This window comes from Egretta garzetta, unplaced genomic scaffold, assembly GCF_000687185.1.
Source record: "Egretta garzetta isolate BGI_Z169 unplaced genomic scaffold, ASM68718v1 scaffold179, whole genome shotgun sequence".
NCBI lineage: Eukaryota > Metazoa > Chordata > Aves > Pelecaniformes > Ardeidae > Egretta > Egretta garzetta.
The window spans coordinates 2558687-2582452 of NW_009270001.1; the positions used below are offsets into that span (position 1 = coordinate 2558687).

At 42.6% G+C, this 23766-nt stretch overlaps 1 protein-coding gene across 1 annotated transcript in view; it reads left to right on the forward strand.

Moving 5' to 3' along the window:
* The window catches only part of EPG5 (ectopic P-granules autophagy protein 5 homolog), a 64035-nt gene that overhangs the window by 2854 nt on the left and 37415 nt on the right, over positions 1–23766 (forward strand). The window contains exons 3-16 of the mRNA XM_035903095.1: positions 6377–7315; positions 9104–9347; positions 10220–10356; positions 10937–11044; positions 12084–12157; positions 13847–13955; positions 14442–14556; positions 15141–15291; positions 16260–16415; positions 16766–16923; positions 21081–21235; positions 21798–21938; positions 22154–22318; positions 23521–23640. Coding sequence (XP_035758988.1) covers positions 6377–7315; positions 9104–9347; positions 10220–10356; positions 10937–11044; positions 12084–12157; positions 13847–13955; positions 14442–14556; positions 15141–15291; positions 16260–16415; positions 16766–16923; positions 21081–21235; positions 21798–21938; positions 22154–22318; positions 23521–23640 — 2772 coding nt within the window. The remainder of the gene's footprint in view (positions 1–6376; positions 7316–9103; positions 9348–10219; positions 10357–10936; positions 11045–12083; positions 12158–13846; positions 13956–14441; positions 14557–15140; positions 15292–16259; positions 16416–16765; positions 16924–21080; positions 21236–21797; positions 21939–22153; positions 22319–23520; positions 23641–23766) is intronic.

Here is a 23766-nt window from a genome sequence, read left to right on the forward strand (position 1 = left end):
CCAGCTCTTCTTGCGGCCAGGGGGCTTGTGCAGCAGAGCCCCGCGCCTGCCAAGGGGATTGCTGGCTCCTCAAGGTGCAGCAAGCTCCCAGTCAGGATTAACGCATCCCCACCTTGACCCAAGTTTACCTTTCCCTTAGATATTTTAAATTACAATTATAACATACGGGCTTCTCCAGCCCTAAGTACAACGTCCAACAGAGGGGACGTTGCCTGTTCAAGATCATTAACTCCTCCACTATGAGGTCTTCTGCGTGGTAGGCCTGAGCTCTGCAGGGTCTCATCTGTCTGGGGTCTGGGAGAAGTCGCTTCTGATCCAGCCATGGCTCCCTGGCGTGACTGTGTGTTCCCTCCCAGCCCCACATTCTTCCTGTGACCCTGCTCAAAAGATAACCACCAGTGGTGGTCATGATGGGTGCATCTGGTTGCGATGGATGCATGCAGCTCAACATGGATGTGGGGGAAGACAGGTAACACCACAATAGCCAAGGGCAATGTGCCCACCTAAGCACAATGAAGGAACTAAAATCTGTGGTGGGTATCCAAACATGACTACGAGCCAGTCACCTTAACCCCTCCAATAGTGAGCAGCCCCAGAGCCCTTGGAGCTCTCCTGCACAGCAGTGGGCTGCATGCCAGGATCTCCCCTTGAGCAGGGACGCCTCTCAGGGTCGCTCCTCGAGGTTGAGAGATTCCTTGCAGCAACAGATTCTCGGTGAGTGGCAAACAGCATGCTAACTCTGAAACCTTAGCTAAGTGACATAAAGGATTGATTGTGCGTATATAATCCTTTAGACATAAACCACAGACCAAGCCTGGGACTAGGATTGGATCCAGCTGCACCCAGACTCCTCTCTGAGGAAGGGATTTAGAAGGCAAGGGGATCTTTTCTGAACCTCATGACTCAATGGGAGGGTCTCCCTGGCAGTTTTGTCTGACCCTGTCCTCTGTGCAGTAAATAACCAAGCGTACCTTGTCATCAAATCTTATAAACCGCTGTTGCATTTGCCATTGAACTTTAATGCACCATTTTGTATCAATAAACTATGTTTTTGCCTCTCCCCCTCACTCCATCCATGACATTTGAGGACAGCTGGGTGCTGGGGCAGGGGTCAGAAGGGGCAGTGGTGCTGGGCCCCCGGAGGCTGAGCCAGCAGCCCTGCTGTGGCTGGAGGTGCCTGAGGCGCTGCAGGACAGGCTGCCCCAGTCCAATGGCACTTCCAGGTCCTGGCATGGCGCAGTTAGAAGAAACCTCACGCTCTCCATCCTCCATAGCAGAGGCTTGGCTTCTCACACTGCATTGCCTCTAGCAGTGGCCTTGCTTCCCCGCAGCTCCTTATAGGAGAGCCTGGCCTCCTCCCAGGCCGTATGGAGGAGACTGGCCTCCCCACACATCCTTATAGGAGAGCCTGGCCTCCTCCCAGGCCCTATGGAGGAGACTGGCCTCCTCACAGATCCTTATAGGAGAGCCTGGCCTCCCCACAGATCCTTATAGGAGAGCCTGGCCTCCTCCCAGGCCCTATGGAGGAGACTGGCCTCCTCACAGATCCTTATAGGAGAGCCTGGCCTCCTCCCAGGCCCTATGGAGGAGACTGGCCTCCTCACAGATCCTTATAGGAGAGCCTGGCCTCCTCCCAGGCCCTATGGAGGAGCCTGGCTTCCCCACAGATCCTTATAAGAGAGCCTGGCCTCCTCCCAGGCCCTATGGAAGAGCCTGGCCTCCTCCCATGTCCTTATAGGAGAGCCTGGCCTCCTCCCAGGCCCTATGGAGGAGACTGGCCTCCCCACACATCCTTATAGGAGAGCCTGGCCTCCTCCCAGGCCCTATGGAGGAGACTGGCCTCCTCACAGATCCTTATAGGAGAGCCTGGCCTCCTCCCAGGCCCTATGGAGGAGACTGGCCTCCCCACACATCCTTATAGGAGAGCCTGGCCTCCTCCCAGGCCCTATGGAGGAGCCTGGCTTCCCCACAGATCCTTATAAGAGAGCCTGGCCTCCTCCCAGGCCCTATGGAAGAGCCTGGCCTCCTCCCATGTCCTTATAGGAGAGCCTGGCCTCCTCCCAGGCCCTATGGAGGAGACTGGCCTCCCCACACATCCTTATAGGAGAGCCTGGCCTCCCCACAGATCCTTATAGGAGAGCCTGGCCTCCTCCCAGGCCCTATGGAGGAGACTGGCCTCCTCACAGATCCTTATAGGAGAGCCTGGCCTCCTCCCAGGCCCTATGGAGGAGCCTGGCTTCCCCACAGATCCTTATAAGAGAGCCTGGCCTCCTCCCAGGCCCTATGGAAGAGCCTGGCCTCCTCCCATGTCCTTATAGGAGAGCCTGGCCTCCTCCCAGGCCCTATGGAGGAGACTGGCCTCCCCACACATCCTTATAGGAGAGCCTGGCCTCCCCACAGATCCTTATAGGAGAGCCTGGCCTCCTCCCAGGCCCTATGGAGGAGACTGGCCTCCTCACAGATCCTTATAGGAGAGCCTGGCCTCCTCCCAGGCCCTATGGAGGAGCCTGGCTTCCCCACAGATCCTTATAAGAGAGCCTGGCCTCCTCCCAGGCCCTATGGAAGAGCCTGGCCTCCTCCCATGTCCTTATAGGAGAGCCTGGCCTCCTCCCAGGCCCTATGGAGGAGACTGGCCTCCCCACACATCCTTATAGGAGAGCCTGGCCTCCCCACAGATCCTTATAGGAGAGCCTGGCCTCCTCCCAGGCCCTATGGAGGAGACTGGCCTCCTCACAGATCCTTATAGGAGAGCCTGGCCTCCTCCCAGGCCCTATGGAGGAGCCTGGCTTCCCCACAGATCCTTATAAGAGAGCCTGGCCTCCTCCCAGGCCCTATGGAAGAGCCTGGCCTCCTCCCATGTCCTTATAGGAGAGCCTGGCCTCCTCCCAGGCCCTATGGAGGAGACTGGCCTCCCCACACATCCTTATAGGAGAGCCTGGCCTCCCCACAGATCCTTATAGGAGAGCCTGGGGTCAGGGGCTTTGGCTCCTGTTTGGGGTTGCTCGGGGTTTGTTTTTTTGTTTGTTTGTTTGTTTTTAAAGCGGCGGCAGGGAGGCCTGCTCGGGGCGGTGCTTAGACATCCGCGTTTGTTTGTCCTCCTCTGCTGAAAACAGTGAGGTCGGGGAGGGGGGTGTGTGTGTGTTTTTATAAAAAGGCTTACGAATGTCGGTGCCTGTCCGAAGCGGTGTGAGAGGACTTGGAGTAATTGGGAGCCAGGTGAAGGGCGTGATAGGCCTTATGCTGTGAAGTGGGTGTAAATCAGCTTTTTATGCTTCGGGCGTACAGCCTTCTCAAGCAGCTCTTCATGGTGAAGCCAGCCGGAGTTGCCTCTGTGGTGAAGCCGTAGAGCGGTTGAGCTTATCAGCATTTAGCAGTGTTTTAGTGTCGTATGGGGTGACAGCCTTACAGCCTTACTGCATCTCATATATATATAGGTTTGCCTTTGAAATGCTCAAAACGTGAGGCCGTGTAGTGCAGACGACAGTGTTTCTTATTCATTGGTTGGTACTGCAGCTGTTAAGTATCACAACTCCTAGGCTTTAATCCTGTGGTGAGCGTGTTCCTTGCTCGTGGTGTTGGTACCCACAGCTTTCCGAAGGCTTTGCTTTCCTTGCAGCTGTGCTATGCAGAATTGCAGTGGTTTGTGGAACTGATCTGAGCTGAAATATCTCGCCTCAGAGTTGGGTCAAAATGGAAATGTTTCCCTGAATTGCCTAACCTCTACGTGTTGTAAACTGCACCACTTAGAGCAAAGGCATTGAAGTCATGGCTGGCAAAGCCGTCTGAAAACAAATGAACGGATTAATTGACTGCTGCTTTGTAAAACAGGGGTTAGATCCAGGTATCAACTGTGGCTGTGATTCCTGAGCTCAAGGCAAGTAAAGATGGGAGGGGAGAGCAATCCCAGAAGAGTGAGTGCGTCATTGTTGTTGTTTTGATTCAGCCCCATAGCACGTGCAAGGCAGTTAACTCTAAAGACTGCTGCCTAAGAGAATCAGTTCCCTGCAGGAAAGGAGTGAGTCACAGATGACGCTGGTGGTTCACTAATGACATGTGTACCGTGACTCCAGCAGCTGCTGCTGTCTTTGGTCGTCCCTTCCAGGTGTAATTCACTGTGAAACAATTCACTGGCGATGTCACATGTGAACATCCAGAATCCTTCAGTGTTACACATGGCCCATTCCTGATATTTTTGTTGCTGTTATTATGCCCAGCTCTGTTAATACGCAGGTGTGTTTGAGAATGCGGTTTGGGGCCCAGTCACATTAAGGACTTTGCTGTTCCCATGCCTCAGAAAAAGCCATAATCCTTGGAAAAGCTGACATTCTTGTGAGCTGGGAGAATGGCTGGCTCAGCTGCAGAGCTGCCAAGTAGTGGAATGGAGCCCAGGGCTTTCTGAAAATAGTAGCCCCAAAGTTAAGCTTGTCCATCACCAGTAACACCAGACTGACTCAGACAAGGTGAGGTGGTAAAACCAGTGGACCTAGAACAGGTGAAGATGAGCCTGTGTGTCTGTGCGCATCTTGGTGGGTGGCTCTCCCAGAGATGTTTCCTGAAAAATAGTAGGTGTCCTTAGAGCCTGGGGTGTCATTCACTGACATGCTAGGAGAGGAGAATGATTAGGCACGGGACAAGGCTAATGAGCAACTGTTGTCTTTGACTTAAAGGCTAAGCCCTCAGAAGAGAGAACAGCAGGTTTTGCTTTCATGTTAATTCAGGACCTGATTTCTCTCATCCTTTCTCAGATGAAATCCCTGCTAATGATTATGGGACATTTTTTACCTTTGAAACTGAGAACTGAAAGGCACTTCATACATTTTAAAGAAACTTTTATCGAAGAGTTATGTTGGGGAGAAATTCAGGATGCTACTCAAAGATAAAGGGCGTTTCTTCTGTATGAAGACTGCGAGAGGGAACCTTGAGATTGTAGAAGGGAAAGGACCAGGGTATGTTTGTAAAGTCTGTGGATCAGTACACTGTCAAAAATAGGATCTAGTGATACAGTGTCCTGTGGAAATGACTGACTTTGAATTAACTGTCAGGAGGTGTTTATTATAACTACATGTCCTAGTTTAAAGAATTGGGCTGATCTATTTTTAACCTCACCTGTAGCTTTAGCAAGCTTTGGAATGTCTCTGAAGTGTTTTGTGATCAGAAGTGATAAGAAGATCAGAATCTTTTAATGTACTGGGAAACACAGCCTGAAAACAAAGCCAGTGCATTGCCATGTTGCAAAGGAGCTGTGAGCATATGCTCGATGTAAAGTTAGGCTTGAGGTAGAGTTTAACTAGGGCATTGATTTGAGCTGTTTTCTTGTATGCCCTCTTGTAAGGCAAAGTCATGTCAGATATTTAGTGAAAGTCTATGTGATGCTGTCAGCAGATTTTCAAAACTGTCATCTTTTCCCCAGTCATGGAGGAGTGTTGAGACCTTTTCCTATTTTCATTTTGTGTTTTTTGTTTTATTATCTGGGTTTTCTAAAACTGGAGCACTGTAACCTAACTCTTCTCAGTTTCACTTCTAACAAACTGGTAGGTGTACGCAAACAATTTACAAATTGGCAAAACACTTTGCCAATTTTTTTGGTTTACAAATCAGCAAATGATTTACAAATTGACAAAAACTTTGTTGACTTCCTGCGCAACATTATTTGCTTTGCTCTGCTTTGGGAAGGAAAGCTAATCTACACTTTAGACTAGGTTTATGGGAACTACTTACCCACAAACTGATCTTAATTTAAAAATGGGCAATTGGTTTACAATTTTAATGTCATTGCTAAGTTCTTCTATATCTCTAGTGTGTAATACCTACTGAAAATACATATTTCAGAAATTGTACAGATGTTCCGATGTCTTTAGAATGTAATCAGGGTGTGTATTCCAGACTTCCTTTGTTCTGAAAGTACTTTTTTGAAAATAATTTTCCATTGACTAAAATTTTTCTGTAAAACTTAAGATGAATCACAGAGTGACTTTTTTTTGTAATTCGGTGAAACCTAGTGACTCTATCTAGAGGCCAGGGTCCTGTTACTTTGATTATTGTATATGTTAATGAAACAGTCTGTCCTGTGATACCTACAGCTTTTTATGTAGAAAAGTTGAAGCATCGTTCAAGAACTGACCAAGAACATAAACACTGATAGACAGTCTTCAAAGGGCAGCTAAAGAACAAGGAACAGTTTTGTACATTTGTTTTTACCTATAATATTATGAAAATTAATGTGTTAGAAGGGGCTTTTGGAGTTGTGATGTTGACAAATACTAGTTTTGGTGATGGTGGGATTTGGGTTGCGAGGGCAAGAGATTCACTTGGAAGTGACGCTATGTGTTTTTTGGTTTGTGGTTTTTTGTTTTTTTTTTTTTTTTTTCCCCCCTAGGAAAAAAAGAAAAACAGTAGTGAGGAGTCCCAGGTGCAAGAGTCTGATGATGTCTTCCTCCCTCCTGTGGCAGAAGTGTCTTCTCAAGCCAGTCAAGTGCAAGCAGAACATCTTGGAGAATTTACAGAAATTCGTCTCAGCGATGAAGTAGGGGATGGAAAAAGTATAAATGATGTGTGCAACATCCCCCAGAGTAATTTATCTTCAGCCAATGAAGGTTCTTTGGCAGTGACTCTAGGGCCTCCCACAGATGCAGAAGAGTTCAAAGCTGATCCTTCCCACGAGGAATGTGGGGGGGATGTTGAGAAGAGCGGAAAAAGCAAGTTGGGCAAACCTCACAGCCCTGTGGAGGCAGTTGCTAGCGGATCAAGAAACTCTGATTTATCGAGTAGTACCTTTCATTCCAGTGCTGCTGGCTCTCAGACAGCAGTGGACTTTGTATGGGACAAAGGAACTGAAAACGTACAAGATGCTAAAAAACATCTTGCCTGTTCTTCGGAGAAGCTCCCTCTTAGTGTCTCACAGCTCTCTGAGAAATCCAAAACACGTATTCAGTGTTCGGGGTTGAAATCAGTTTATCCAAACTTGACGGCTGAATTGTCCTTTGAGAGACCAACTGTAATAGCAGTTAAACCGCTGCTGCACAACGAAAGGCTGTATCCAGAGCTCCCAAATGAACCAGAACTGGTGCCGTTTACCAGAGAACAGCTGAAAATTTTTGAGCCGTGTTCGTGGTTGGAGAATGTTGACTCCTATGCAGAGGAATTTGAAAGCGTTGCTCATCAGGACAGGCACGAATTTTATGAACTGCTCCTGAACTACATGCGCTGCAGGAAGCAGCTGTTGCTGGCTGAGGCAGAGCTGCAGGCTATGACGACAGACTGCCAAAATATTAAGGGGAGATTATGGACCTTTAAAGAAGAACAGAAAACTGTGCAGGTGCTGTTGCTGAAACTGCTTTTGAAGCTAAACTATTTGGATGTGATTCTAGATATTAGTTTTACTTGCTGTCAAGTTTACTGTATTTAAGCTGTCTTACTCTAGAAGAGATGGCAGCCTTTTCTTTGCTCGCTCTCCACTGATCGCCAGTACTTCAAAGTATCATCCTGTTGCAATTTAAGACAGTTTATTGTTTGGTTTTTAAGCTCTGGCAAGTGTAGGGTAGCAGGGTCTCTGTTGGTGATCTCTCTTGGAGTCAGACTCATGTTTGTAGTCAGTCAGAGTGAGCCCGTGTACAGCCACTTCTGCTGGTAGTGTTGGGTGAAGTTTGTGCCACAGTATGTCAGGTAGATGCAGGGGACACATGGTGGAGCAGGACTTCAGCATGGCTGTAGTGGTGGTGTCCCATCTGGCCTGCTGCCTGTGGTGGCAGTTTTCATTGATGTCATTCCTGACTGTCCTGCTGTCGGAGGCAGCAGCTGCAGAGGAGCTTGAGTCATGCTCGTGGGCAACCCCATTGCTCAAAGCACAGGGATTGTGAAGCCCATCCACTTTCAGTAACTATAGCTCCATAAGTGGTGCTGTGGTTTTAGCTGCTTCCAGGGTGGTCATGGTGCTCTGTAGCATTTCTATCTGCAAACCAAAGGAGTCTGGGGAGCTCTCTGGTGCATGCACCCCAAACTCATTCTGTGTAACATGTTCTCGGAGCTGGACATCACAGTGGGAGTGAGTGATATTGTTCTGGTGCTCTGATGCTGTTTGTAGCCAACACATCATCAAAATTGTCCAAGGGTGCTAAGTACCTATGTATGTGGTGGCTTTTACTGTTGCTTCTCTGAGTGCAGCGCCTCTCCTGTGTGCTTCTTCAGAGTTGAGGCATTGAGAGACATCCACTGAACAGATTTTAATATTTTCCTTTTTACCAGGGAATAACAACCTCTATCGCTGAACCTCACTGGACTGTCAGTTTTGTGTTGATCACTTTCTACACTGAAAGTAATTTTAGCTTTACTCTTACATCCCCACTCATCATCATACAGTTGGCTAAGCTTTCTGCTTGCTTTATTCTCTTCCTATGCACTGTGTATTTATTGTATATGCAGAATAATTGTTGTCTTCATGCTAATTTAAAATGCTTGTTCTACTAACTTAGGAAACAGGGATACTTTCAAACTGAGCTGTCAAAATGCTGTTATAGAAGCATGTTTCCTAGTTGCATAAATGAATAATAGGAATGTTATGTATAGTGGTTTTCTTGTGCTGAAGAATTAGAGATAGGGCAGAGGAAGACTGCCCTCAGATTTTAAGTACGGTTTGGGAAGAAGTTAGAGTACAGTTCATTTCTGAAAACTTCAAAAGTGTAGTGAGGAATTGCTATAAATATTCAGTTCTGAGAGCTTAGAAAAATATCTATCTTGTTTCAGTAGGTATTTTGGCTTTAAAATAACAGGTCCAAGTATTTATGGAAATCTATAAACTGAGAGGGAGTAGAGACCTGGTTTTGTTCACATCTGTCAGTGATACAGACAAGTCATGTCTATTTCTAGATCTGAGTTATTGAGGGTTTATAGAATCACTTTTTCAGAAGTCAGGGATATGCATCTTTAGTAATCAGCAGCTCTAAAAAGCATGTAGGATGTTCCGACATCTATGTTGTGTCGACCTGTGAAGTGGCCCCTTTTATGAACACTTTTGAGGGGAGGGTTGTATTGAGGTTAATTTCTGTAAGCATGCTTGACCCAACAAAATGACAAAGTCACTTAAATAAAATAATTGCTTTCTTTTCAGGGTGTCTGTGCAGATCAATGCAAAGTGACAGGTCACCACCGCTACCAGACAGTGGAGATGAATGAAAGTGTGTTGGGGGAACTCAAAAAGCTGTTTGAAGCCAAAGCAGAGCACGTGCATCAGACACTGGCACTGCACTCCTACACTTCAGTGTTGTCCCGGTTGCAAGTGGAGTCATACGTCTACAGGTTGCTCAGCAGCTCATCCCTGCTGAGATCAGTGGCTCTTCAGCAGCAAGAACATGGTGTGTTGGTGGTCTAGACTGCTCCCCGTGCTGCTTAGGGTGCCCAGCACCTTGTTCCCATGCAATTTTCGAGCCTTGTGGCGGAATTTGTATACTGGAGTGTTTCTCCTCTGACACTAAAACCTGCTGGTCTTATGTAGGGATCAATGAAACTTTTTTTTCTCACAGGAAAAACTCCAATTCTCTTAACTTATTCACCTGGAGAGTGGAAGCTGAATGCAGGAGTACCTTCTTCTGTCTAAGCTGCATACTGCCACTGATTACTGTAGAGGAACACCGGGTGGGATGGGATACCTGGACTCCAATTTTTTGTTGTCAAGGCAACATACAATACAGCCCCTTTTCCCAACTGATTATGCATGATTCTAAAACAAGCTGGATATTTTTCCTGCTTTATTTCTTCTTGGAAGGCCTTTTGAGATCGCACAGTTCTAATACTTCAAGATCTTTTTGGTTTTCATCCTAAGTGTGCTACTTATTTGGTTTTGTGCCAAAGTCATCTTTTAGCTAAAGTATTCCTCCCCTTTCTGCCCTGGATATTTATCCTTCCTAGTCCTCCTCCCTTTGCCTCCCACCTCCCAGATAGTTTATATGCATAATAAATGGTGGTTCTTACAAAGTTTATGTTGAGGGAAGGCCTTTTATGAGAGAAACCATAGTATAATCTTCTTGTAATTAGTGTCCAGTGCTTAATTATAAGATTAAATTAAGTACTGTAGATAACTATTCTTCTCTGTCAGACATAGCAAGCAGCTGCCTTGAAATATCTCTGTAGGGAGAGCAAGTTTTCTATATAGCTGCAAAACCACTATTTATGCTAATACTCTCAGAGCTGCTCGCCAAAGCTCCTTAATTCTGGTTTTAATTTACAGTTTCAAAGCAGTCAGAAAATCTTTCTTCAGACTTGGGCCACTTGAAGGAGTGTATCAGCGTCCTTTTCAGTTTCACTCGCAGAGTTATCGAAGATCCTCAGTTTCAGAGTGACCTTCTCATGTGGCTGCAGAGACTGGTGAGGGAGTAAGCATGGATATGGCTGTTTGATCCAACACATGGGATGAATTCGGGAGTAATTTCTGAAAGTATTTCTCTCACTGTCCCACATGCAATTATTTTTGGGGGGTTTGTTCTACTTGATGAATCTGTTAGTGAATAATTAGAATGAATTCCCTTGTCTGATGAAGTCAGTGGAGGTCAGCCGCATTAATGAGGAGTGCAACCTGAGCAGCCAACACTGCTCAAAGTGGGCTTAATACTCACTATTCATTATCTCTTACTTATTTTGAAAGTAAAACTATTCAGACTTGTAATTTTTGAGGAACATCTGCTCTTAGTGATTTCTAAATAAATTAGTTTTTAATGCAATTGTGAAGTAATTAGTTTTTCTACACCAAAAAAAACCGGTTTGTGGCTCATAAGCCAAGCAAGCAGACTTTTAAATATTGTTCTCCTGGCACTTGCTCTGAAAATTGAGGTTTGTTAGAAAGCAAGGGAAGAGAAATGAAAAAAAAAGACTTATTACTCTAGTTAGTAAGACTACAAAGGGATAAACCTTGAAATTGTTTACAAGATTCCAATGTACTTCCCTTTAGGTGTCAGTGTTGCAAAGAATTGGTTGTCCAGGTGACCATCTCTTCCTCTTCAACCACATCCTTCGGTGTCCAGCTGGGATCAGTGAATGGGCTGTTCCGTTCATTCAGGTGTGAATGTTTAATTCTTTATTGTCAGAAAGTTGGAGTGGGAGTGTGGTGGGTAGGAAAGTGTCTCATACCTAGTCAATCCCTCATGACTGCTGTGTGTTTCCATGTTTGTGGAATCATGGTAACAGTAAGGGACTTGTCAAGGGTTGTGTTCAATCATATTAGTCCAGGCACGAGTAGGTTAATAAGGGAACACACTTCTCATTCTTGGCTAGAGAGACTCCATGAAAGGGAGTCAAGGACTTGCAGTGTGCCTCAGAAGACCTCATGCAACAGCAGGTTCTGGGAGTGCTCTTCAAGAAAAGGAAGGAATATTTAGACTTGAAGCAGCCCCTGTATGAGACAAGTGAAATTGGAGGCAGCTGTGTGATGTATAAGGGATGAGGAAGAACAGATTTTTATACCCTGCATGTTGAAATGAGACTGGTTTCTCTAGCAAGTTTTAGTTAGGTAATTTCAAGGGTAATGGAAAGGGTTCACTTTGTATAGATCAGAGGGAGTGTAGATATCCAAAGGCACCAGGGTGTTCTTGGAGAAGCAAAAATGTTCTTTACAAGAAGGGAGGTTGTTGGAAATCTAGCTGTAGGAAGAGGATTGCAATTACACTAACAGAGGACAGGCAAGCAATGAAAATAAAAGGATAGAATAGAATCATAGAATCATTTAGGTTGGAAGTGACCCTTAAGGTCATTGAGTCCAATGGTTAACCTGACATGGTAGGATCCTAAATTCCCCTGTGGTCAATGTCCCAATTCCCCCTGGTGCCCAGAAGTACATGTGAAACAAAGCGAGAAGTTGTCTTTTTGTGGAGCTTTTGATGTTTTAGGTTTTTTTTTCCTTCCTTTAATTTCTATAAGTACTTCTTTTGGACAACTCCCAAATTTTGCCATAGTAATAATTTTCTCCAAGATGTGGGTACTATCTTTTATGGATACTTTTTAGTCTGAATAAAAAGTGAAAAATGTGAAACTCAGAATTTGAATTTCTCTGATAAAATTAATTTGCCCTTTATTACTTAGGTTTTTGCATTTAATTTCAGATCAAGGTCTTGGATAACCCATCAGGTGTTTTTCATTTCATGCAATCTCTTGCCTTGCTTATGTCTCCTGTCAAGTAAGTATGAATATGATTTTATGAATACAATTTAATAAATATGTTCTGGTTATTTAAGAGTAGAAAACATGGCACAAGATCCACTTGTAAAACCCTGGAAGTTCATTGCAGGCAAAGTCATAAAAGTAGGCACAAATAAGAGCCTCATAGTTTAATTCAAACTCTTTTTACTCATTCATCTTCAAATACATTCTTGGCAGTACATTCTCCTACTGTGCACAGAATGATGCAGCTTGCTTTCAGCTGTCAAATAGCTTGTGACGAATGACGTAGCTGCATGTTTTGTTGCTGTGACTTCTGAAACAAAGTTCTTGCCTTGCATGATGGCCTGTTTATTATACTCTCTGCAACAGAGGCCCTTGAGTAAAGGGTTTGTTAAGTTGGTGTATATGCTGGTTGTGCTGCTTCTTTTTTTCATCCTTTTATTATCTAGAAGAAATAGAAGGTGCTTGGAGAAGATAGTTAATGAAATCAATCGTTTGTGAAAACTATTATACGCTTCAGGTAAAATCTATAACTTGCCTCCCCGCACCCAAATTTTAAACTGAAAGAATCAAACTGCTGGTATTTAGGGTTGTCGCTGTGATCTTGATAGTCTGACCCTGAGTTAAGTGGGAGTTGTATTTATTGGAGGCTATTATTTTATGGGATTTTGTTTTTACAGTTCCTGCCTAGAGCTGCTTGGGGAAACAAGTGTGTCCTGAGGGCATGCGTATTGTCAGTGCGTTTTGATGCTTGTGTTTTGAACAAGGAGGACTAATCCACTGCGCCTGGAGTGGCACGCTCAGCTATTGATACAAGAACGCAGAGCCTCCATAATGGCTGTACTTTCTGTTAAAGAGCTGACATGTGTCTGTTGCAGCTGCTGCATGTCAGGAACAAGTTTGAATTCTGAACTTGGTTTGTGAAAGCAGTATCTTAAAACTTGTATTTAACCTGTAATATGTTCATGTTACCGGAGTGTAAGTTCGAGGAGATCAGGAGGGTGATATTGTGGCTGGAGTTCTGTGGCACTGTGTGCAGAGTTCTGCTGGAACATTTCTAGTTAGAAGGAAGTTGGATGTTATGACTTCAACTTCTTATACAACCTTTCTGCATGTTTGTTTAACCTGCTGCTATATCCCTGAATGACTAGGGTTCTGTAGGGTACAGTCTGAGAACTAATATTCCAGACTTAAGGTGGTCTATTACATGGAACTGGAGCTGGCTTGCTTTGAGGCAACTCTTGCTTGGAAGGTCTTTTGTTGTGGTAGCTCAGGGTACCTAAGACCAGCCTTACTAGCGTTGAGGTGGTGTCCAGCCAACACCACTATGGAAATTGTATGGTAGAACTGGCCTGCGCTCAGCCTATTCACTGTGACAGAGTACCTCTTCTGAAATAATGACTTTTTTTTTTTAAGGACTCTTCTTACACATGGAAAAGAATAGTGTTATTTCTTGCATGCTTAAATGTGCTTGCTCTACAGGGCTGATAGCCATTTACATTGTTCAGAATATTGCTTGGAAGATCACTTCAAAAATACAACAGATTAGTGCAAATCTTGTAGGACATCAGGATATTTGAAGTACTTGTTAATTTCTTGTTTTTATGTTTGTGAATATCTGTTTTTAACCAAAAGATGACTAAATTCAGAATTTTTAATTTTCTAATTTTTGTAAACTTGATTTTTTTTTTTTACCTTAAATTAGAAATCGGGTGGACTTCATGTGTCATATGAAACCAAGTGAAAGGAAAAGTTCCTCTTCATCTGGAAAGGAATCTGGAAACTGGACCCTGGTAGATGAGGGAGGAGAAGAGGTACAGCTCTTTTTTTCATTTGTGCTTTTGTTTAGGATTGTTGTATTGATTTTTGTGAAATGGAGGAAGAAAAACTTACTGTTGTTCAGTTAAAAAGCATAATTTGAAATTTAGATCTCTTTTACTCTCCTTAGCTCTGTCATATCTCTGTGACAGATAGTGGAGTTCCCAGGAATGAGTATTAACAGATAGCAATTAAATTTATTGGAAGTATTGCATGGAAGAAGACATATGTTTGAATAGGTGTTTCCCTTCAGAAGCTGCATGGGACTAGCATAGTGTTGCTTCTAGTTCTGTTTCCTAGGTGGTAACGGCTTTTCTGTAGAAACACACAGAAGAGGAGATTAGGAGGTTGTGTATGTGTAAAGCAGAGTTCACTTGTACTTTATTCTTAGAAGCAAACTGTAATTGATAAGATAATGAAGCCCTTATACCATGTATTTTGTTGGAAAGCTACTAAAAGGGACTGTTTGAATTTATGTATAGGATGAAGATCCTGAAACAAGCTGGATTCTCCTTACGGAAGATGACCTGATTTCTCTGTTGTCACAGTTTCCATTTCATGAACTCTTTCAGCAGTTCCTTGGGTTTAAGTCTGGAGGTAAATCACCTGCTAAAGAGTTATTCTTCATTCTGCTTACGCTAATTGTATTATTGACTAAAACTGTCAAGAATGATACTGCGTTATGAGAGTCTCTGAGTGAAGTAATAACTTGTGGAACAGCTCACAGACTAAATAAGATTGAAGTGTATGGAATAACTTAAAAACTTACAGCAATGCTAGCAAGCAAAACATTAGTCCTTTCCCTTAGTTTCAATCTGCTTAGTGTTTATACTCACAGATGCACTTCCAGAACTAATTTTCCCTCCTTGCCACTCAGCCGTAATGTTACTGTAACTTTTTTCCTCCCATTTATTTGATCATTCTTTATACTGTTAAATATCTGGACAAGTACATGAAGATAATTGCTTGCTAGATGTCTTATGACCTGTATAGATTATTTGTACTTAAGATGTATTTGTTGTCCATATCAGAAACAAAACAAATTTCAGTTCACTGTAACTCACAATGAACTGTTTGCCAGCTATATGGTGAACTCTTCCGTTAAGTGCTTGTTAAGTTCCTTAGAAAATCCAGAATTCACATACTCTTTTGAGACTTGCTTTTTTCTGTCTTGGTCTTAGGTGCTTATTTTCCTGAAAAAACAACTCCCCAGGAGATGATGAAGATTTTTGCTTTTGCAAACTCGTTAGTGGAACTTCTGTCCGTGGGGTTAGAAACATTTAACAGAGCACGATACCGACAGTTTGTGAAGCGAATTGGTCAGCTGATCAAGTAAGAGAATATGTTCTCTGTGATACGATTAAATCTTTTTCACACAGTTTGGTTTAAAATTCAGAGCTGCCAAAAAACCCCCAAGCAACCTGCCCACAAAACCTGCAACCAACCCCCCAAAATGTAAAACAGATCCCCCCTCAACCAGTTCTTGTGTAGCTTTTGTTCTGAGAGTTGGTCAGTTTAGGGTTACCTGATCTGGGAATCTGAAATCCTAGTATCCTTGTCTATAAAGATGCCTCTGAAGTGGGGAACTGCAGAGTCTAAATTCTGTGGCTACAAAGGAACCAGGTGAGCTGTGGAGCACCAGGCTGCCTTTCATCAGGGATGTGCTTAGGTTTGTCTTAGAAAGACACTGACATCCAAAACCAGTTTCTCGAATCACCCCTATTTATAACCAGTGTTACTGCTTGCTTTCTGTTGTTATCCAGAATTGTTTTAGGGTTTTTAATTTGATTTCGAGGAGCATATTGTTGCAGTAAGAAAATGTAGTTGAAACCTGAGAGTTGCTCTTCATTTTTAAATCTGTAGCAGTCGCTTTATGTAGCTCCTATGAGTGTGTTTTCAAGGGAGATACAGTTAAATCAGAAACAAAATCTGTGCTTTTCTTTGTGTTATTAGAGCAGTAATTTTCTCAGTATAATTATTCCTGTGTGAGCTTTTTGCATATACTGCCATTTCATAATGTAGGATTATGTTAGGACTCCAAAGTTCATGCACAAACTAATTTGGTGTAACAGAACATTTTGCGTTGTTTGCTTGCAAAACCAAGGAAGGATAACACAGGAATTTTAGACTAACCTTGTCTGAAGAGGGGAGGGTAATACTATTTATATGGAAATCTCTGGAGACCAGAGGACAAAGGGTTGAATGTGTCTCTTGTGACTAGACTGATCTGGTTGCATGTGTCTGTGTTTTACATGACATTCTTAATGATCCTTCTTCGACTTGTTTGTTCTGCTGTGTAGGATGACAGTTTGTCACGTGAGTGACCACTGGGCCCAATATGTTAGCACCAATAAACCATATGGATCTGTAATGCATCCCTACTCTGTGGAAAAATTGCAACTGGAGTTTGATGAGCTGTTTTTTAGAGCTGTGCTACATGTCCTGAAGGCAAAAAGGTAGGCTGTTCATGTGATTGATACTGCCTTAATCTTGGGGCAGTTAGATATTTGAAACTGGGAATTGCAGTAGCTTTAAATACTTAATGTTTCAAACAAGACTGCAATGTGCAGCATTTTTCAGCGTACTGGTGGTATTCAGATAGGGAGGAATTATGCCCTGTATTCCAGCAGCAACTCTGGGGACTTGGTCAGTTCAGGATAAGGTTAATTCAGAATTTGAGATGCTAAGGCAGATACTCACATTCCTAACTCTGCTATGTGGCAGAGACGTGGGCATATGTCTCCTTTTCAAATGTTGGGATTTATCAGGGTGAAACTGTTTCTGTCTGCCTCTTCAAATCCAACAGGTTGGGAGTCTGGTTATTCATGTCCGAGATGCCTTACGGAACCTTATCCAGCAACATGCTTTGGAGGCTCTTCTTTGTCATGCACTGTGCAGAGAGCGAGCACCTGGAAAAGCTCTGCTCTACTCTGCAACCCTCTGACTGCAAGCAAAGACTCAAAGGTAGAATTCCTTCACTCAGAACCAATTCTCACAGATTCAGCTACGGCTGCATCAGCTATGGGTTTAATTCTTTGCATGTTTCATTGTTAAATGCACCTTCAGCTGCAGCATGACTGGCCCAGCTGCCTCAGAAATGTTTTGGGCAGTTCATGGGCTTCCAGTACTTGTTTGACCAAATGCTCATTTTAACAGGAATTGTTGTATCTACAGTCCTTTTAGCTTTTTCTCTGACAGTGACTGCTACTGGCTGCTTCAGAGAACTGCAAAAGCGCCATGCAGTAGGTACATCTTGTGTATTCTCATATCAGGTCTCATCTTGAGCTTTGATAGTATTTGGAGAATGAGATTTAAATCCTGAAATAAAGATTTTTGCATCACTTAGGGTTTTCTTGAGCTGCTGACTGTGGTTGACTGAACTGTTGATATTTGTATAAATACCCCAGTCCTCCTTCCCTCCTCCCCTGCCCCGCCCCAACTTGCTAGTTTTGGCTTCAGTAACTTATGTTGTGGGAGATCTGCTTGTCTTCCACAACTACAGATGTTTCCCTTACCTCAAGCCTTCTTTTGATGCTGTTCTTGTCTTATATGGCACCTTTTCTTTCTGTTTCCCCTTGACTCCTGTCCTGTGTTGATCTCCGCAGCAATTGTGGTGGCTTCAGCTATAGCAGTTAGTTAGAAGCCAGCTCCAATGCTACTTTCCATTTGCTGCTGCCTTCATGGAATATGTTTTGTTACTTGATTGACAGGGAGACAAAGCAGTAACTCCCTACTTCACAGCCTCTCTGCTGTTTTCAGGGAGAGCAAATCTCACTCTCATTCAGTTTTACTTTTTGGCTAGCTGCTAGCCCAGATAGCTGTCACCGCTTCAACCAAGTCTTTTGATGGAGAAGAAGAAAATGGTGATCTTGAGAGGTTACTGAGCATATTGTCTCTCTGCAAGCTCAGCTAACATTTAAGGCAATTTATGAAGAGTGGGAGAGGGATAGACTGTAGCTATGTATGCTTTCTGAAATGCTCATCTGTGTTGGCTGGCAAGTGCTAATCAGTAACAGTTACACTGTTTCAGTAGGACTGTTTTTTATTTCTGTGTTTGCAAGAAATTTTTACTGCATCTCAAACAAAGAGAGTGTAATATTGTTGAAGGCTAACTCAGAAGTTTAGAACAGTTTGATAAGCAATACTGAGAACACTTAGTCATCTGTCATCAGAAAAATGTAGTTAGCATTCTTAGAAAATGAAGATCCTGGAGCAAGTAGGCCTGGAAAGGACAACTAATCAACATGTTTTGAAAACATCTGAAACTTGGCAAGCAAGTCCAAGGTCCATGTATGCTTAACTGAACTACCCTCATTATAATACTAAAAATCACACTCCCAGGTCAAAGGACTCTTGCCCAGGTGAAGACCCTTCCTTACAGAACATGCATAGTACAAAGAAAGGATACTGTAGCTTTAAATGAATGCAAGACTATATATACATAACCAATAAGAAATGAAAGTGATTGTGATTGCAAAAATAACTGATAACTGTTGCTCTGAGTATATAAAATGCTGCTGTGAGTTAACCGAGGCATGCTAGCTTTGTGGAGTTACCCCCTAGCACCCATCTCTGCGCAGAAGTGAAATAAATAAGCAAGGTTACTCCTGAGTGTGTGACAATTGACTTACTGCACACCAGGCCACGAATCCACTTTTTGGGCAACAATACGATATGGTGGGTTGCAGCTCTGACAGTAACAAACACTAATTTGTTTGTTTTGTTGAGGTTTTGTCTTGCTTCTAGTTAACTTTTATGTTTTAAAGTCCCTGGTATGCTGATGCAGGATATTTTTATCCTCTTCATTCCCCTCAGTGGGTTATGTCAGCACAATACTATTTTTCACAACTGTCTAGGCAGGGAATATCAACGGTTCTTCCAGTGAAATCAATCTAATCTTCTGAAATAGCTGCTTCTGACTGACAATTAACAATATAATATCGACTTAATTTCCTGTAATTCATACCACGGCATTAATATTGTTTTGGGAGATGACCTTTTTTTATTGATTTCCCTTCCCAAATTAAGTTTGAGAAATGTTAAGTGGTCAATCTACAGGTGGTAGCAAGCCTTGGTAATTGATGGATGTTTTAGACTCACATACAGGTGTGAAAGCGTAGTTACTTTTAAGGGATAGGTAGAAATAACATGTTAAATTTGAATCGTTGTGTGAACGGATGCGCAGAGGAGGAAGGGAATTGACTGAGGTAGCAACTGTGTGGTGAAGATGTCATTGCTCCACTGTGAGACCATAGGGTTTAGGTGGAGTCTCTTTTCTTCCCATTTTCCTTGTCCCCATCCCCATAGTCGCAGGCTATGGCTTGGTGTGGGTTTGAGATTGTACCCCAGGTACAGTGACAGGGAAGGTGCAGCTGAAGCAGGAGGCGAGGGGACTGCAGAGCAGCAATTGATTGCAGCAGAGAAGCTCTAGTGCACATGTGCTCAGCAGCGGGCACCAGCCCTCCTCCTTCTGTTTATGGTCTTTGTCCTTAACTTTACCAGATCCCGTTTTTCTCTTCTGCCCCCCTCCAAACCCCTTCTCTGTTGCTGGTCACAGATGCACATGGTGCTAATATGACAATTGCTGTCATAGTCATTCGTTACTTGTGTGTCCTACCCCTTCCCACACTGTGGGTCATTCTGTTATGCCTTTCTGTGTAGTAATGGCACAGTCTTATTTTCTTGTCCTTCTGCATTACCCTCAAAAAACCCCAAACAACCACAAAAAACACAGCACTCTGTAACTTCTGCTCTAAGGATAAATGGTAGCATTAGGAAAGGGAGATGAACAGTTGAGGCGTCCCCTGTATTTCTGCTGTATCTATCAAGAGTGCAGTTCACATGGAAAACCTCTTTACTTAAATTGCACAATCCTCTAGTGCACTGTTAATGAGATATTTTGGCTGTACACATCTGACCTTCTCAGGTTGAAGTACAGCTGCAAAATTCTTGAAAGCCCTTAAAATAGAATGTAACCTAAGTAGAAGTGTTTAGTCACAAGCATGCTGAGCGCATGCCTGTGCAGATTAAGTAATTGAGTGTCATAATGAGTGCTTTTTCAGCGTGTTCAACTGCTATGATAAGATCACTGTAAACGGTGTTTACTGGCATGTTAGCCTTTGGAGGAAGCAGACCACTCTCCAGACCACTTTACAGCTGAAATGCAGCTTTCAAGGCTTGTTTTGCTGCACAGATTCTATTTAAAGTTATTTGGAAGAACTAAAAATTATTTTCAAGTCTTGTTCAGGTTTCTTTGTACATTTCCCTTCCTGTTGTCCCCCACCCCGAGGAATGAAATCTTTATTTGCATTTGGCAACATGTCAGTCTTGGATTTAAAGAGGAAACCTGCCTTGAATTTTAGTGACAGCCTTCCTGTCATGTGCAACTTCAGTTCTCTGTTTTCAGGGATATTTTCTAAACAAGTAATTCTTCCAGTAATTCTCTGATACTGAGTTTGAGAAACTGAAACTGACCTTTTCTTGTAAATCTTGGGCATAATCTGGGCCTAGGGCTAGATGCTTGAAATATTTTTATTTGTCATCAGCACAGAATGATCTCCCAAGTTTAACTGCTGCTTGAGGTCATGGTATGTTGAACAGGCAGAGTCTTTCAACTTGATCAAAACCTCTCTGCTGTGCTTGAATGGACTTAGTTTTAGTCTTCTCTTGACTGTGTGCTGGTTAAAACTAGAATCTTGTCATATGATTTGGACTTAATCTGTGGCATTTATTGCTCATTCCATTGTAATGGAAGCCAAAACCATGATAACATTTTTAAAATTGCTTAGAAGTGATTATGCAATGTTGATCATCCACAGAAATAGTTAAAATAATACTAAAAGTTGAATTCCAGCTATTCCTGAAGCAGTTTTTTTTTCATTATGAATTACTAGCGTGTTTACTGAATCGTATGGACTGACTGCATATTATGGTGTTTCTTGCACCTTATTTTAAAGCAGCTGATACCAGCTGCTTCTGAAGAGAGGATACTAACACAGTGATGATGATTCCTTTATTGCCGATTCCTTTTCTGGAATTGGATTGTCAATAAACTTATAAATATTGATGATGCATGTCCTGTAACATTTCTTTTATGGTTTTTTCATGTGACTCTTATCTAGATCCGGACCACCTTGAAAATTTTGAAAAGTATCTGAAATCAATGAATTGCTCAGAAGAAATTTGTCTGCTCACCACATTTGCTCAGATGGCACAAACCAAAAGGGCTGATGTTGATGAGGATTTTATCAAAATAATTGTTCTGGAGATATACGAGGTGAGTATTATTACTGGTCCATTCAGGAAAATGAAGAATGTGCTCTTTATAACAGTGGAAGGTGTGAAACATTCATGGCTTCTGTAGTTTGTTCTACCATAGAACTAAGAAAGTGCTACTTCTGAGGTTTATAATCTAGTACTGAATTAAAACATCCTGAAGTGCATGTTTTTCTGGGGGAAAGAACACCTTTTCTGTAGACTAAGCCAGCATGAAACAAATGTACAAAATTATCATTGTTTTGCTTTATTTTTCTCGTATATGTCTAACTTGAAGCTCTGAAATTCCTTGCGTGGTGGGTTTTTTGTTGTGTTGTGTAGTGGTTTTTTTTTTTTAACGTTTGTGGCATTGCTGTTCCCATGGTTAGTTTTGGACTTTGTTTTTGGCACTGTGACATAATAACTTTATTATCTTCTAGGGCAATTGGTTTCAGTTTTAATATCGGCATTTATTGACCTCGTTGTCCAGGATCACTATTTTCTCTATTTTCCAAAAGATATTTTCTTGCAGTGTCACTAAAGGTCAGCCATAACCAGTAACTTCCCTCTGTTCATCTTCTCAGGTGTCTTACGTTAGTCTTTCCACAAGAGAGACCTTTTCAAAAGTTGGTCGAGAACTCTTGGGAGCAATTGCCAGCATCCATACCCAGATTATTTCTGTGCTGCTGGATCGAGTTAGAGAGACCATCGAGAAAGTGGGGATGGTAAGTGCTAATGTCCATCATTTAAAGCAGGCACCCACTTAAAACTAGAGGTCATACCAGACTGTGTTATAAGATATGGCTTGGTATGAATGGATCTTGTTAAAGTCCTGCCTGTGGTTTTTTTGATCGTAGCACTCTTTAAGATAGAAAGGCATAATGCTGATTATTGTTCTGTACTGAGTACTGATTAGCCTTTTTCTTTTCTGCCCTCAAAGGTTTCCTTGTATCTGTTTAAAGAACTGCCGTTGTACCTGTGGAAGCCTTCTTCGTCTGAGATAGCACTGATACGTGACTGGTTATTAAATTACAGTCTAACAACAGTGGAGAATAAACTAGCCTGCATTATCTTGGAAGGGCTAAACTGGGGCTTCGATGAGCATGTAGGTATTAAAAAAAGGAGACCTGAACCTGGTCAGTTTTTCAGAGCAAAACTATTACTCAACCTGGGATTATAACTGAATTTGAGAATGGTTAGTTACATGCTTTTATATGATGGCTGTACACTTGATGGCGTAGGATGGGAACTTCACCGTAATTTTGCAGCATTCTGCCTGAGGATTTGCTTGTGTTGCTCTCTTGTAGTGCTGCAACTGAAATTAAAAGAGAGATTTAAGCAGGAGTTTCCTCTTTCTAAACAAGAGGAAACAGCTGGCGGGACAGTTTTTGTGAGTCACTTGATAAGATATTTGTGGCTGTAGAAATAGAGGAATCTTCCAAGAAGTGTAAATGAGACTGGTGTAACTAGTTTGCAGGCTTGTGTCCAGGTATGTTTTCACAATGCAAGAAGATTCATGATTGAAATAGAGGTTTCAAAGCCCTGAGCATTATTTAAACAATGGGAAAATATTCCATAGAACGGGTTACTCCAGGAGCTCCATCAGTTCAGGATCCAGTCAAGGGTGAATGTTCTTTCAGAGAGAAATAGAAATAGATTGGGGAAAAAGTCATGTTGCCTGTGTTCAGTCATCCGTTTTAGCATTGTAATCTGTGCGTTTGATTGTACTGAACTCCTCCCTTTGCTGTGCTGATACTTGTACATGAAGATTGCCTTACTTTTTCTCCCAAAGGAATGGTAAGGAAAATTAACTGTGAGGTCTTTGCTGTGCAATAGCAGTGTTGTGTCTGTACCCTTTGATATCGGGAAAAATACTTCTTTTATGTGGCAATTGATGGGAGGAATTAGTACATTTTGATAAAAAAGCATGAGTGTTTTTTTTGTTTTATTTTGTTTTTAAAGGCAAGATTTCCAGTGTCTGTACTATGTAATTTAAAATGCTACCTATGGATCTTTGGATTAATTGCTCGAAATCCACCAAATGCACATGAGAAGTGATTATGGTCACTTTTTTCTGGAAATAATCTAGCTGTTGAGCTTTGTATTGTCCAGTGTGAGCTCATTATTCTTCTATGCTGGGATGAAATTTTTCTTACTGGACAAGATTTTGCCTAGGTATTTACAGTACTTAATCTCTTTCTGGCTCTTCCAATTAAGACTTATTTCTCTGTAGGGCAATTGAATGATACAGTTGTAGAGACCTTTTAAATGAGGCAAAGTTTTGTGATATGATTCTGTTTTAAGCAGGATGCTCTTCATCTGGATCCAGCTGTCCATTCTGAGGTTGCGCTGATGGTCCTGGAAGCGTATCAGAAATATCTCTCCCAGAAACCATATGCTGGGCTGCTTTCTGAAAGCATAAAACAGGTATTCCTTCTTCAGAATTACAGAGAATAGCTTATTGATGGTGATAGGTAGGAAAAACTGCAGGGCAAGACCTTGTTCTCTTTTTTTTTTTTTTTTATTTTAAAAATCTATTCTATCTTGATACTA